Below are 12,437 nucleotides of genomic sequence, written 5' to 3' on the forward strand. Positions count from 1 at the left end.
AGTCCTCTGAAGCTTGAGAGGCAAAACTAAGGTGAGAAGTGAAAAGAAACAGCGGGGTTTCTGCGGTGGTTGCCAGTGGTGTTCATTACTATCAGGCCGCGAATAAAAAACGACCCTTGATTTTTCACATGAGATTCTGAGAGAAAAAAAAAAAAACATCGTCTTGGATTCGGAGAAATACGGTATCACTCCAGATGCTCCTGTGGCAAACATTTCAGTTTTCTTTTTCAAACGGCATCACCTAACCTAACTGTATATGCATCATGAAAACCTATTTGAAACGCATGTACAGAAATGATAACCTCCTTGCTAAAATTTGACATGGGAATAGCTTTTCGAAATTTAACTAGACGCGAGAAAATATAAACTATCCTCTAAAATCAGTGATGTTCCCTGCCATATCTTAATTTCAGCATACGGTATACCATTAAAATTAAGAGATCATTTACTTCAGCCTTTATTTTTAACGAGTTAAGTACTGCTATCGGCCACGTTATTTACTCATTTATTACAAAAATGTGTTATCCTCTTTCATTTCGAATTTTCTTTTGAGAATAGCAGTCGACGGGTATTACCTTGAGTATTACTAATAGACTCCAATATCGCCTTTGAATGTTGACGAGAGGCCTCACAAATGCACACAGCACGAAAACTATACCGTACTGAAGATGATCGATAGCATTTTGTGGCAAACGTTTCAGTTTTATTATTCAAATAGCGTCACATATCCTAACTTATCTGTACTATATGTATGATGAAAACATACTTCAAGCGGAAGTAGAGAAATTATAACCTTCTCGCTATAAATTTACATGAAATAGCCTTTCCGTAATTTAACGGACGCGATAATATATGAACTAACCTCGTAATCAATGATGTACTCTGCCATATCTTGAGGTGTAGGCCTATCTCATACTTACTTAATTGAGGTATTTAGCATTAAAAGTAAGCGATCGTTTATTCAGCGTTTATCTTTAACGAGTTAACAACGCTTGATATACTAACAATTTGTTGGTTATTTTGATCCACCTTTTCAATACAAATTATAGGCTGTATAGGCTGATGATGCTTGTGAATAAAAGCGAAACATGTAAAAAATAATTTGTATTGAAAAGGTGGATCAAAATAACCAACAAATTGTTAGTATATCATAGCATAGTTCAATACAGGTCTAATAATGAGATTAGTTACATGTAATTAACAACGGTTATCGAACACGTTATTTACACATTTATTACGAAAACATGTTCTCCTCTTTCATTTTCCTCGCGGAAGAGCAGTCGACGGGTATTACTAATCGATTCCGACATTGCCTTCTAACGTCGATGAGAGAGCTCGCTGGTGGGCATAACGAGAAAACGATACGGTACCGAAGATGATGGATCGCATGCAGTATAATGACTGGGTGCATAAATATCGGCAACGGAAAAAATCGAGCGTGCATAATCGCTCGTAATAACGGATGCGTCAGTGATAGGCTTCTCGCTGTAACCGAAGGATAATACACAGTTTAACGTAGGAATTTCGAAGGGACGGACAAAAGTTATCGTTATAACGGGGTTCTCGTTACATGCCGTACTCACTATAGTGGACTTCTACTGTATTGTTTTTATCATCACTGTCTATATTTTTCTTTTGCATAGTTTCCATTTCTGTCAGAAACTTCCTTTTGTGTAATTTATATTTCTCATGAATATTAAATTACTATGATGCAGGATACTGGGTTGGACAAAGAGATCAATAAAAGCATACAATCGGAGTGTGAAGAACTTGATCTAGAAGAAGGACATGTAAACAGATAATGTATACAACTTATTACTGTCCCATACTGACATATATGGCGGAGACCTGGATACTGATGAAAAGACAGGAGAGTAAAATCTAGGCAACTGAAATTAAATTTTTAAGTATGACAGAAAAGACAAGGATGGGCAGAGTAAGAAATTAATATATCAGAGTGAAAAAGCTTTCCTACAGAATGGAGAGAAAGAACTGTGATGATTTTGACATGTTAAGAGGATGAAAGAGCGGATGATGAGGCTAAAATTGAAAGAACAACAAGAGGTATACCCGGACTAAGAACAGAAGGCACTTTGATTGGAACACAGTTAAGGAGCAACAGTTGTGGTAGGATAGATTGGCTGCAGCTGGGAGACGGAAAATGATGGTGGTGATGACTATGCTGGAACATGCAGAAGATACCACACTGTATGTTTCAACTGCACTTCCTGATACATGCCTTATTTATATAAATGGAAAAAAACTTGAGGGGTGTTTCAGCTTTCAATCATGTAAAGAATCCACAGAAGCAATGTTGTGTCACTACCGTTAACTTTAAAGGCATGAAAACTAGTAAATTTTATTCATTTTAAACCCTTACTGCATGACTTTTCTTTCTGAAAAATTTACAGATTTAATGAGCCAGCATTGAAGAGAATAGACATTTGTTCATTCAGTTATGTATTCCACAATTTGGGTTGCTGACAGTGGGGTTTGAACCCATTATCTCCTGAATGCAATCTCACAGCTACACGAATCTAATCACATGGCCAACTCGCTCGGTATTTCCCATTTTCACACGAGGTAAATGCTGGGGCTCTACCTTAAGGCCATGGTAGCTTCCTTCCCACTCCTAGCCCTTTCCTATCCCATCGCCGTCATAAGACAAGCAGGTCAACTACAGACCATCTACTAGAAAAAGACCTATACCAGACCTCTCAGAGGCCATATGCCATTATTTTTTGCTCCCCTTTCTTTTTAAGTAATAGAAGAACTGCAACTCATTACAAGACAATTTATTTATTGATGATAATAGTATCTTGCTTCACTATGCTTCAAGTTCCAAAATCACATTATTAGGAATTAGAAATTAGGATTTGTATTAACCTTTTGACCGCCAGCCTCATGTCCTATACTGCCAAGGCCTAATGAACGCTTTTTAGCTTGCAGTAAATTATTCGTAATAACTTCTGTTCAATTCATGTAAATTGGATGGGCATTTTTTCGTTTTGAAGATATACCTCAGGAATTTTATTGATGTAAATTAATGCACCTTTATTTTTTAAAATGTTTATTTTATGAAGTGATAATTCAAATAAATATTTTCTTTCTTTGAAAAAAAAAAAAAGTATTTCATGATCAAAAACATTAAGAAAAAATATTTTTAGTATCAAAAGCTGCATTATTTTAGAGAGTTGATGTTTCCTATGTCATATATAAAAATAGAGATTTATGTACAATATTACAGTTACAATATTTTTATGATTATTATTATTATTATTATTATTATTATTATTATTATTACATTAACACGAAATGTAATACAAATGCTGCAGAACCTGGTTCGTTTTAAGTACAAAACGATTACTTATGTCTATTTCACAAAACCTTAACACTCAAAAATTCACTTTTTGCTTTAAAAATATGATAGAAGAAACGATTTACTAATATTTATACATGTTTATGACGTGTTCTAGCAAATGTGCTCAGGGAGAAACAAAGGGTGTACACCCTTCTTATACTGTTTACAAATACATATATCTGGTCTTTTTCCATTTACCACCTTGACTAGTACTAATCTTTCTGCATACAGAACAGTTGCGTTCTTGTTTTTTCTTTCCCCCTCGGCCAGTTGGCGTTGGCAGTTAAAGGGTTAATGGCAAAGTATACAATATACAATTGCATGAACAAATTTTGCTTCTCACAAAAAAATTCTATATTTTACAGTATTCATATAATCTGTTTTAAATGAACTTTAAACAGGTTTCGTACCAAATGTTGAATGAAGTTTACACCATACAGCCATTTTAAACAGCACTATATCTAGCTCTGCATCCAACATCAAAAGATACTCACCTGAGCAGTTGCAAAGGCCAGGGTTACACCAAAATAAAAGTTAGCATTAGCTGACCGGGAGTATATCCACAAATGCCACACAATAGGCCCCAGAACCGATGTGATAAGGAAGAAGCAACCAACAATAAAGCCTTGTTGCATATCTAGAGAAGATAAAAAAAATCACTTGTAATTTTGAGCACTTTATTACAATTTAAAAAAAATTAGAATGGGGGTACTTCAGAAGGGGGCTAAAGCATAAAACTCGATGTATCTCTCTTACAGCTGAAGTTATCCAAAAAAGTGATAAAATCATTAAAATGTTCATGAAACTGGAAAACACTAAGTACACCGTCATACAAGTGTATGCCCCACAAACAGGCTGCAGTGAGGAAGACAAAGAGAAATTTCAGCAAGACCTGGAAGATTCAGTTAATGAGGAAAACGTTATTATCATTGGAGATCTAAATGCGCAAGTTGGGGTAGACAGACTTGGATACGAGAACATCATTGGTCCACATGGATTTGGACAAAGGAACCCAGAAGGAGAACAACTATTGATCTGTGCAGAAGAAATGATCTTATATTCAAAAATACATTCTTCAAAAAAAAAGACAGTCACAGAGTAACAAGGTACAGTTGGGATGGCCAGTATAGAACACTGATTGACTATGTAATCACGAATAAAGATGGTGGCAGGTACATCACAGATGTAAAGGTCATCCCTAATGAAAGCATGGACAGTGACCACAGATTGCTTCAAACATAAGACTAATGAAACGCAGAAAATTATTATTAAAAAACCAAGGGTTAAAACTTGGAAGTTGCAAGGAGTCCAAATAAAGGAAGAATACAAACTAAGGATTCAACAGAGTCTGTCGAAGGGTGAAGTAACCAACGTTAATGAAGAGTGGAAAGCTTTTAATAGACACCTTTGTGGGAGAAGCCAAAAACCTTGGTGGAGTTACAAGTTCCATCAAAAGGAAAAGGAGACACCATGGTGGAGAGTGAAAACAGTGGTGAAAGAAAGAAACCAAATAAAGAAGGCACTGGACAAGGAAAAACAAAAAAGGGACAAGAACGCAATGAACAAGAAATACAAGGACTCCAAGGAGTATACAGGAACAAGAAACTTGTTGTAAAAAACATTGTAAGGGAAGAAAAAAAGAAGAAATAGAATGAGTTTGCAGACAAACTGGAAGAGGAGAGTAGAGGAAATATGAAATTGCTATACAGAGTAGTGAAAAACAAGCAAAGGAATCAAGAGACCATAAAAGCAATAGAATGTGATGATGAAACTCTGGCACAAGAAGAGGGAGAAATTAACAGGAACTCAAGATCTATTTCAAAAAGTTGCTGAATGGAGATACAGAAAACATAACAATGGATAGAGGAGAGCCAAGTCGAGGAACCACAACAGAACCACCAATTACATGACTTGACGTTGAAAATGCGCTCAAGAGCATGAAGAAAGGAAAGGCAGCGGGCAAAGATGAACTAAGTACAGATATGCTGAAAGCGGCAAGAATTCCAGGAATCCAAAGGCTCTACAGGCTGCTCAACAAGATATGGGAGGAAAATACTATTTCTGGGGCATCATTGTACCTCTGTTCAAGAAAGGAAGCCGACAAAAATGTACTAATTATCGTGGTATTACACTACTGTCTCATGTCCTGAAAATATTGGAAAAAATAATACTGACTAGAATCAGAAATATTGTTGAACCAATTTTGGAAGAAGAGCAGTATGGTTTCAGACCAGGAAGGTCAACTACAGACCTTATCTTTGCAATTAGGATGCTAATGGGAAAATACTGGGAGAAGAACAAGCCTTTATTTCTAATATTTTTGGACATTGAGAAAGCCTACGACAGTGTACCAAGGGAAAGAATTTGGCAATGCATGAAAGAACTTCAAGTGCGAGCCTCATAGACAAAGTGAAAATGTTGTACAGTGGTAATAGAAGTTGTATTCAAGTAGAACGTGGTTTGTCGGACTGGTTTGAAAAAAGAGAGGAGTGCAGCAGGGCAGCTCATTGTCACCACTTCTATTTATTATTGTGATGGATGTAGTAATGAAATGTATTACAAGGAAAGAACATGGAGATATCAAAGCCTTCACATTTGCATATGATGTTGCGATCTGGAGTGACTCAGAATAGGAATTGGGAGAGAGAATGCAAAGCTGGAATGAGGAGTTTAAGAAATATGATTTAAACATCAGTAAGACCAAGACTGTGGTGATGAAAGTGTATGGGGAAGGAGCAGAACCAATAGTCATGTTAAATGAAGCCCACCTGGACAGCATTCCAGTTTTCAAATACTTGGGTAGCGTTCTATCAAATGACAACCTAGCAAAACATGAGGTGAACTATCGAATCAATAAGGCAACACAATTTTACCACCAGGTAAGACACCTGCTGTGGGATGAGCAAATACTTATGAAAACAAAAATGATTATTGATTGATTGATGCTTGTTGTTTAAAGGGGCCTAACATCTAGGTCATCGGCCCCTAATGGTACAAAATGAAATGACAAATTTAAACCCCAAATCCTCCACTGACCACAATTCAAAACGTGAGGACGAAGAGTGAATGGACGGATGGATATGAATTTAAAACGATCAGTGGAACCGACCCACAGTGCCTCACGTGCACAGAAGCTGGCGTAAAACAATAGTATTACTGACCAAGGGACTGCTTCTATAGCACGATACTGAATCGATGACGCTTGTAGTCGAAAGGAGGCCAAAATCCAAGTCATCGGCCCCTCATAATGGAACTTACTGCTAGCAAAGTAGAACCATGGTATTTGTCAAGTTGCGGTACTAATCAAGAGTAGCGTAGACTCACGGTATTCCACACATTATGGTACTACTCACAGGTAATGAAATTCGCACATGTATTACAGACCTACTGTGTTTCGTACAATGGGGCACCATTGAAACGCAACGCAAACCTATGGTGTTCATCACCTAAGTGTACTAACCACAGGGACTTGTACTATCCTGTGGTGTTCCTCATATACTGGATACTAACCATAGGCAAGCCAGAACCATTGGGTTCCGCCATGCCATGGTGTCGCTCATATAGTGCTACTAATCACAGGTACTGTAAAAGCCGTCGCGCTCTCGTTTGCTACTAATCACAAACCTATTTGGTACCTAACATAGTGGTACTACGCGCAAGGTAAAGCGACCCATGGTGTTCCTCACGTGGTGGTACTAATCACAAGGAGTTTTATGATTCTAATATAATCATCCCTTAGTTGCCCCTTTTAGTCACCTCTTACAACAGGTAGGGGATACTGTGGGTGTATTCTTCGTCTGCGTCCCCCACCCACAGGGGATTATGTGTTTGGTCCGCAAGAGGTATTTTATTTCCCTCAAGTCCACCGGCAAGCCGGTTAGGACCCCCCTATCCGCCACCTGGGACGTGCCACGTGGGAGTATCACCTCTCCTCCTGCTACGCCAGCGTAGTAGGATCGTGGAAAACAAAAATGACATTGTACAAGTCCTATTATACACCAATTCTTACATACAGTCTCGAAACCACAACAATGACCAATAGAAATAATTCCAAACTCCAGGCAGCTGAAATGAAATTCCTATGCACTATGATCCAGAAAACCAGGAAAGACAAGATTAGGAATGAGAAAATTAGAGAAGGAGAAGGAAAAGATGATTCTCTCCTCAATAAGATTCAAACATCAAGATTGAAGTGGTTTGGTCACATGAAGAGGATGCCAGTTAACAGATCTACCAGGAAAGAATTTGACAGAAGAGTAGAAGGAAGACGACCCGTGGGAAGGCCACGAAGGATAGATTTAGTTAAGAATGATGTACTGCTGAGAGGTCATGACTGGGACAAGTTGGTGGAGGAGGAATGGTACAAGGACAGGATGAGATGGAGGAGGCTCATATACCACACCCGGGAAACTGGAGATAGTTTAGGATGATGATGATGATGATGATGATGATGATCTCTCTTATGGTTGATTTTACATGAAAATAGCTCACGGTGATTTGTTATATACCTTTTCCTGATAAAATGAAAAATAAGGGAAATATCAACGGCAGTCACGTGAAGGTTTTCAGTCCAAGAGCCAGTAACTAGCTCTATAGACTATAGACTAAAGAGAGTTGCTATAGAGATCATTCCAGCAACATTTTAAAGGTTTTGAACATCTGTCAGTATTTTTTGAATATTAACTGATACAGTACTTGGTTTCCTTTTATACCAGAAGGAAGAGAGAAAATTGAGATCAGCAATAATGAAAATGAAAAAAAAAAAAAAAGGTACAGGGCCACAGATAGCAAGGAAGTAAATATGACCTGACAAGTCATTGACAGGGGAGGTATGCCCACTTCTGTGTTTCAGAACCTGGGAAACGATGTGAGGGGTGGACAAAAATGTCATCATACACATGCTACGTGATTGTCCTGTCAACTAGTCTATTATTATATCATATCAATACAGGCTAAAGAAATAATTTAAAATGCATATTACATAGCTATGGTGACATATTAAAAAAAACCATAGCCAGTGACAAAATGGTGAAAGGAAAAAAAACAGATATAGGCAGGAGGAACAAAAATAACATGAAGAAACTATGACTAAATAGTTTAAACTTTTTTTGACATTTATCTATTTATACCAGAAGGAAGAGATAAAATTGAGATCAGCAATAATGAAAAAAAAAGAAGAAGAAGAAAAAGAAATGGTACAGGGTCTTTTCATTTACAAATATAACCTCCCGAATAAATTTTCATGCAATGCACACACCTTTAACTAAAAATATTCGGCAGAAAAGACAACTCAAACATCATTCCATGAAGCATATGCTCAGTGCTCAGGTTACATAATAAAAACAAAGTTTCACTACAACGTAAAACATTATCCAAGTTAAAAGTGTTTCTATGAACAAGGGGCCAAATACCTATTTATCCTTCTAGAAAAATCTCAATAAATAACTAAGGCCCAATATGAAAGTATTAAAAGCTATACGCATACTTACAATTGAATAAATGCTTCCACATTGGAAGAAGTGCAAGGTAGAAGCCCACATCTCCAAGACAAGGATATGACTTAAAAATGGCCATCAGGGCAGTAAGACTAGCAGCTAGTAGCATTGGCTCCGTATGCAGACGTAACGTAAGTGGGACGAGGTACAACAGCGTTGCATTAATTTGAAATGCACATATAAACAATAAACGAAAATGTTCAAACATCTCCGTGAAGAAATACCAGAAGAGACCAATGTTAGGCCGGAGGTCAGGAACGTTCAAACTGAAATAAATAACACATTTAGAATTTCAGACTTTCCAAGCAGTGCAATCACAAAATACTCAAGTTTACAAAAACATTAAAAATAAATGGCAATATGTCACAAAAGAATAAATTCATATGCCTTCATGAGTGACACAAGATACAAGTTTAGAGCTTTACGGATGGAAAAATTGCCTAAGAAAAGTGTTTTAAAAATAAATCAAGACCACACTATGAAATTAACGAGTTAAGCAATTGCCATCTCCTTCCATACATTTTATATACAGATTTACTAGTACGTGAAAGAACTCCCATGGGACAAAATTCTGGCACCTCAGCATCTCCAAAAATCATAAAAGTAGTCAGATGTACATAAAACCAATAACATTTATTAAAAGCTAGAACCAAGAATAACACATATGGTAGGCATATTTAAAAACAACCTGTATTTACTACTTTTTCCATTCAAATGTTTCAAGTACTAGGGATAAATACTCTACAGAAAACTAGTATGTTATTTACTTCTCACAATTCCCTTGCTCATATGTATAAAATATTTACAGTAATTCTAAAATTGTTCAACCTACATGAATCCATATGTAGAGTGCAGGAATGCCCAGTTTCCTGCCAATTGTGCAGATATGCAGAGAAGAAATCCTAATGCTGCAAGAAAAGTGACCACAGTCAGAAGTACGGACCACCTCTGAGAAGATTTCTGTCCCAACAAGACATCAGTTTTCCTGCGAGCAATATATATTGCTGCCGGCACAATGAGCACTACTGGGTACAGAGACTGAAGAGTTGCTAAAGCCAGAGAGAGACAGCATGGCAACCGTCTACCTGTAATAAAACAGAGAACCATAATTATAAATAATCTATCTGCAAGTCTCTAACAGTATAGACATATAAATAAAATAATTAATTTTACACAATTTAACACAATTCTTAGAAAATATATTTTAATTTAGTTAACTTGAAACCTAAAATATTTGTTCCGAATTAGTAAATTTATAATACCAATATAAATGGTCCGTTATTGGACATTATAAATTTTCCAGCTAACTCATTCGGGACAAAGGTTCCCTATGTGAATCAACATCTATATCATCTAATGGCCAAGCAGGCATCAATTTTTGGTAATGAGACAAAGCCTCTCATAGTGCATTGGCACTGCCGGTGGTTCCAAGTAGCCTACGCAGTGGCCTCCATGGTATGCATTAGCCAAGCATCTTGGTGAGTGTGCTAAGTACCAACTGATGAGCCCAGCTTAGCACACAGGGGCGAAACACTGGCAACCAGGAATGAGTTAGCTGGAAAATTTATAATGTCCAATAACAGACCAATTTATATTGGTATTATAGTTTCCAGGAACTCAAAATTATCTATAATTGTTCCCGGGAGGAAAACCTAGCGTCTATCTGCTCCCAGTACAGTTGAGAATTGCAAAAAGTTCCAAAAAGTCGGAAGTCAGGGGCGGGAGCGGACGAAGTTTATACTTCAAAGTGGTTTGCTTTTGAAGCAATGAGCAGGATGAGGAGAGGAAATATGCTGCATAAAACTGCATTTCTAAATTATAACAAGAAGCAAGAAATATAGTGCCTCCTATAAACAAGTCATAATTTGAACATAAGTTGGTGAACACTTCTCAGTTTTCATTCCTTTCCCCAAGTCCATGAACACCCATACACTTGCTCCAATCCTTCATAACTCATTCCAACTTCAGTGTCTTAGATCACCCACAACTATAATAATGTCCTTCTTACTTGTTCCCTTAATCATTTCGTTGAGTAAATGTTAGAACTCCTCTTTTAGTCCGGGATCAGATACCTCTGTAGGCGCATAGCACTGTATAATGGTTAAATTGCAAATATTACTTTGGAAGCAGGCTGTCATGAGCGTTTCAGATACTGTTTGCAAACTGATCATGCTCCTTTTTGCTTGCTTGCTTAGTATTAGTCCTATACTATCTCTGCGTTCAGCACAATCTTCCTGTTCTTCCAGAATAAAGCAATGTGAAGCTTTGGATGTTTGTACTTCACCAAAGTCAGACCGTCTAACCTCACTTGATCCAAGGGTGCCTAATCTATAGAGAGTCATTTCTCTTGCAACCTGTCTCAATCTACTGCTCTCCCTCATAATTCTGACATTCCAGAATCCAATTCTAGTTTTCCGTTTTGTGCTAAAAATCGTGTATCCATCTGGCATTCTTTCCTTTCAGTTTCTTTAATAAGAGTCATTTAAGGAGCACAAGTTATTAGCCCACAGTTACCGTAGCTGCATGGGCGATTGCTTTTCAGAATGATCGTGAGATGCGCGAAACATGATTTTAACATAACATTGCTACCGTCGACTGGGAGAAAGTGGAGACAATGACTGCTGGGAAACATTCAGAAGGGAAAACCTCCTGGAAGATCTTGCAGCAGCACTGATGCAGCAACAACAGAAAGTATCGTGGAAGCATTCGGGAACAGCCCCTGGAAATCAACACGCCAAGGTGCACGTGAACTTGACATCAGTCAGTCCAGTGCGTCTCGTGTTTTGAGATGTGAGAAGTACAGAACTTTTAAGCCGATTCGTTCTCATGAACTGATTGAAGGTGACTCTGACATGCGGTTGCAACTGTGTGAATTTGTGTTAAGGCAATGTGAAATTGATGAATCATGGTACAAAATATCACATTTTCCAGACGAAGCTGTATTCCAGATTAATGGGAACGTTAATCGACACAACTGTTGTTATTATACCAGAGGAAATCCTAAAATTATCGAAGAGAAACGTATGAAATGTGGATCAGTGACAGTTTTGGCAATGATTGTGTGGGAAGGATTACTAGGCATGCAAATTTTTGGTTAACAGTGAAGTTGTGGTGCCAGTGATGCAAAGTGTTCAGCACCAACACTGTGTATTCCAGCAGCATGGTGCACCTCCTCACTATGCTACTGCAGTGAGGGAAATTTTGAATCACGAATTACCAAACAGGTGGGTGGGAAGGAGAGGGCCGACAGAACGGCCAGCTCGCTCTCCCAATCTTACAGCCTGTGATTATTGGCTGTGGGAGCATTGAAGGAGAAAGTTTGCGCTCGAAAACCATGAGACATTGACATGCTGAAAACAGTAACTGAGGAAGAAATTCATGCTATACTGTTGGTCATGTGTATCAGAAAGCAGTGAGTGATTTTCCAAAGGACTGTCAACTATGATGTGATGTACGGCAAACAGTTTGAAGAAATTATGTGACTCGGTATTGTTGATGTTTTTTTGCAATGTTGTGTATTGATAGTGTTAGTCCTTTACTTTCTAACAGAGTTATCTGTAAGAGTTATAATTAAACATAAG

General features: G+C 37.7%; 1 protein-coding gene across 1 annotated transcript in view; it reads right to left on the reverse strand.

The window, feature by feature from the left end:
• PIG-U (phosphatidylinositol glycan anchor biosynthesis class U) overlaps positions 1-12,437 on the reverse strand; it is a 52,551-nt gene that overhangs the window by 12,884 nt on the left and 27,230 nt on the right. The window contains exons 4-6 of the mRNA XM_067146305.2: positions 9,689-9,941; positions 8,851-9,122; positions 3,856-3,998 (exon numbers count right to left, since the gene is read on the reverse strand). Coding sequence (XP_067002406.2) covers positions 3,856-3,998; positions 8,851-9,122; positions 9,689-9,941 — 668 coding nt within the window. The remainder of the gene's footprint in view (positions 1-3,855; positions 3,999-8,850; positions 9,123-9,688; positions 9,942-12,437) is intronic.

This window comes from Anabrus simplex, chromosome 4, assembly GCF_040414725.1.
Source record: "Anabrus simplex isolate iqAnaSimp1 chromosome 4, ASM4041472v1, whole genome shotgun sequence".
In the NCBI taxonomy this organism is placed as follows: domain Eukaryota; kingdom Metazoa; phylum Arthropoda; class Insecta; order Orthoptera; family Tettigoniidae; genus Anabrus; species Anabrus simplex.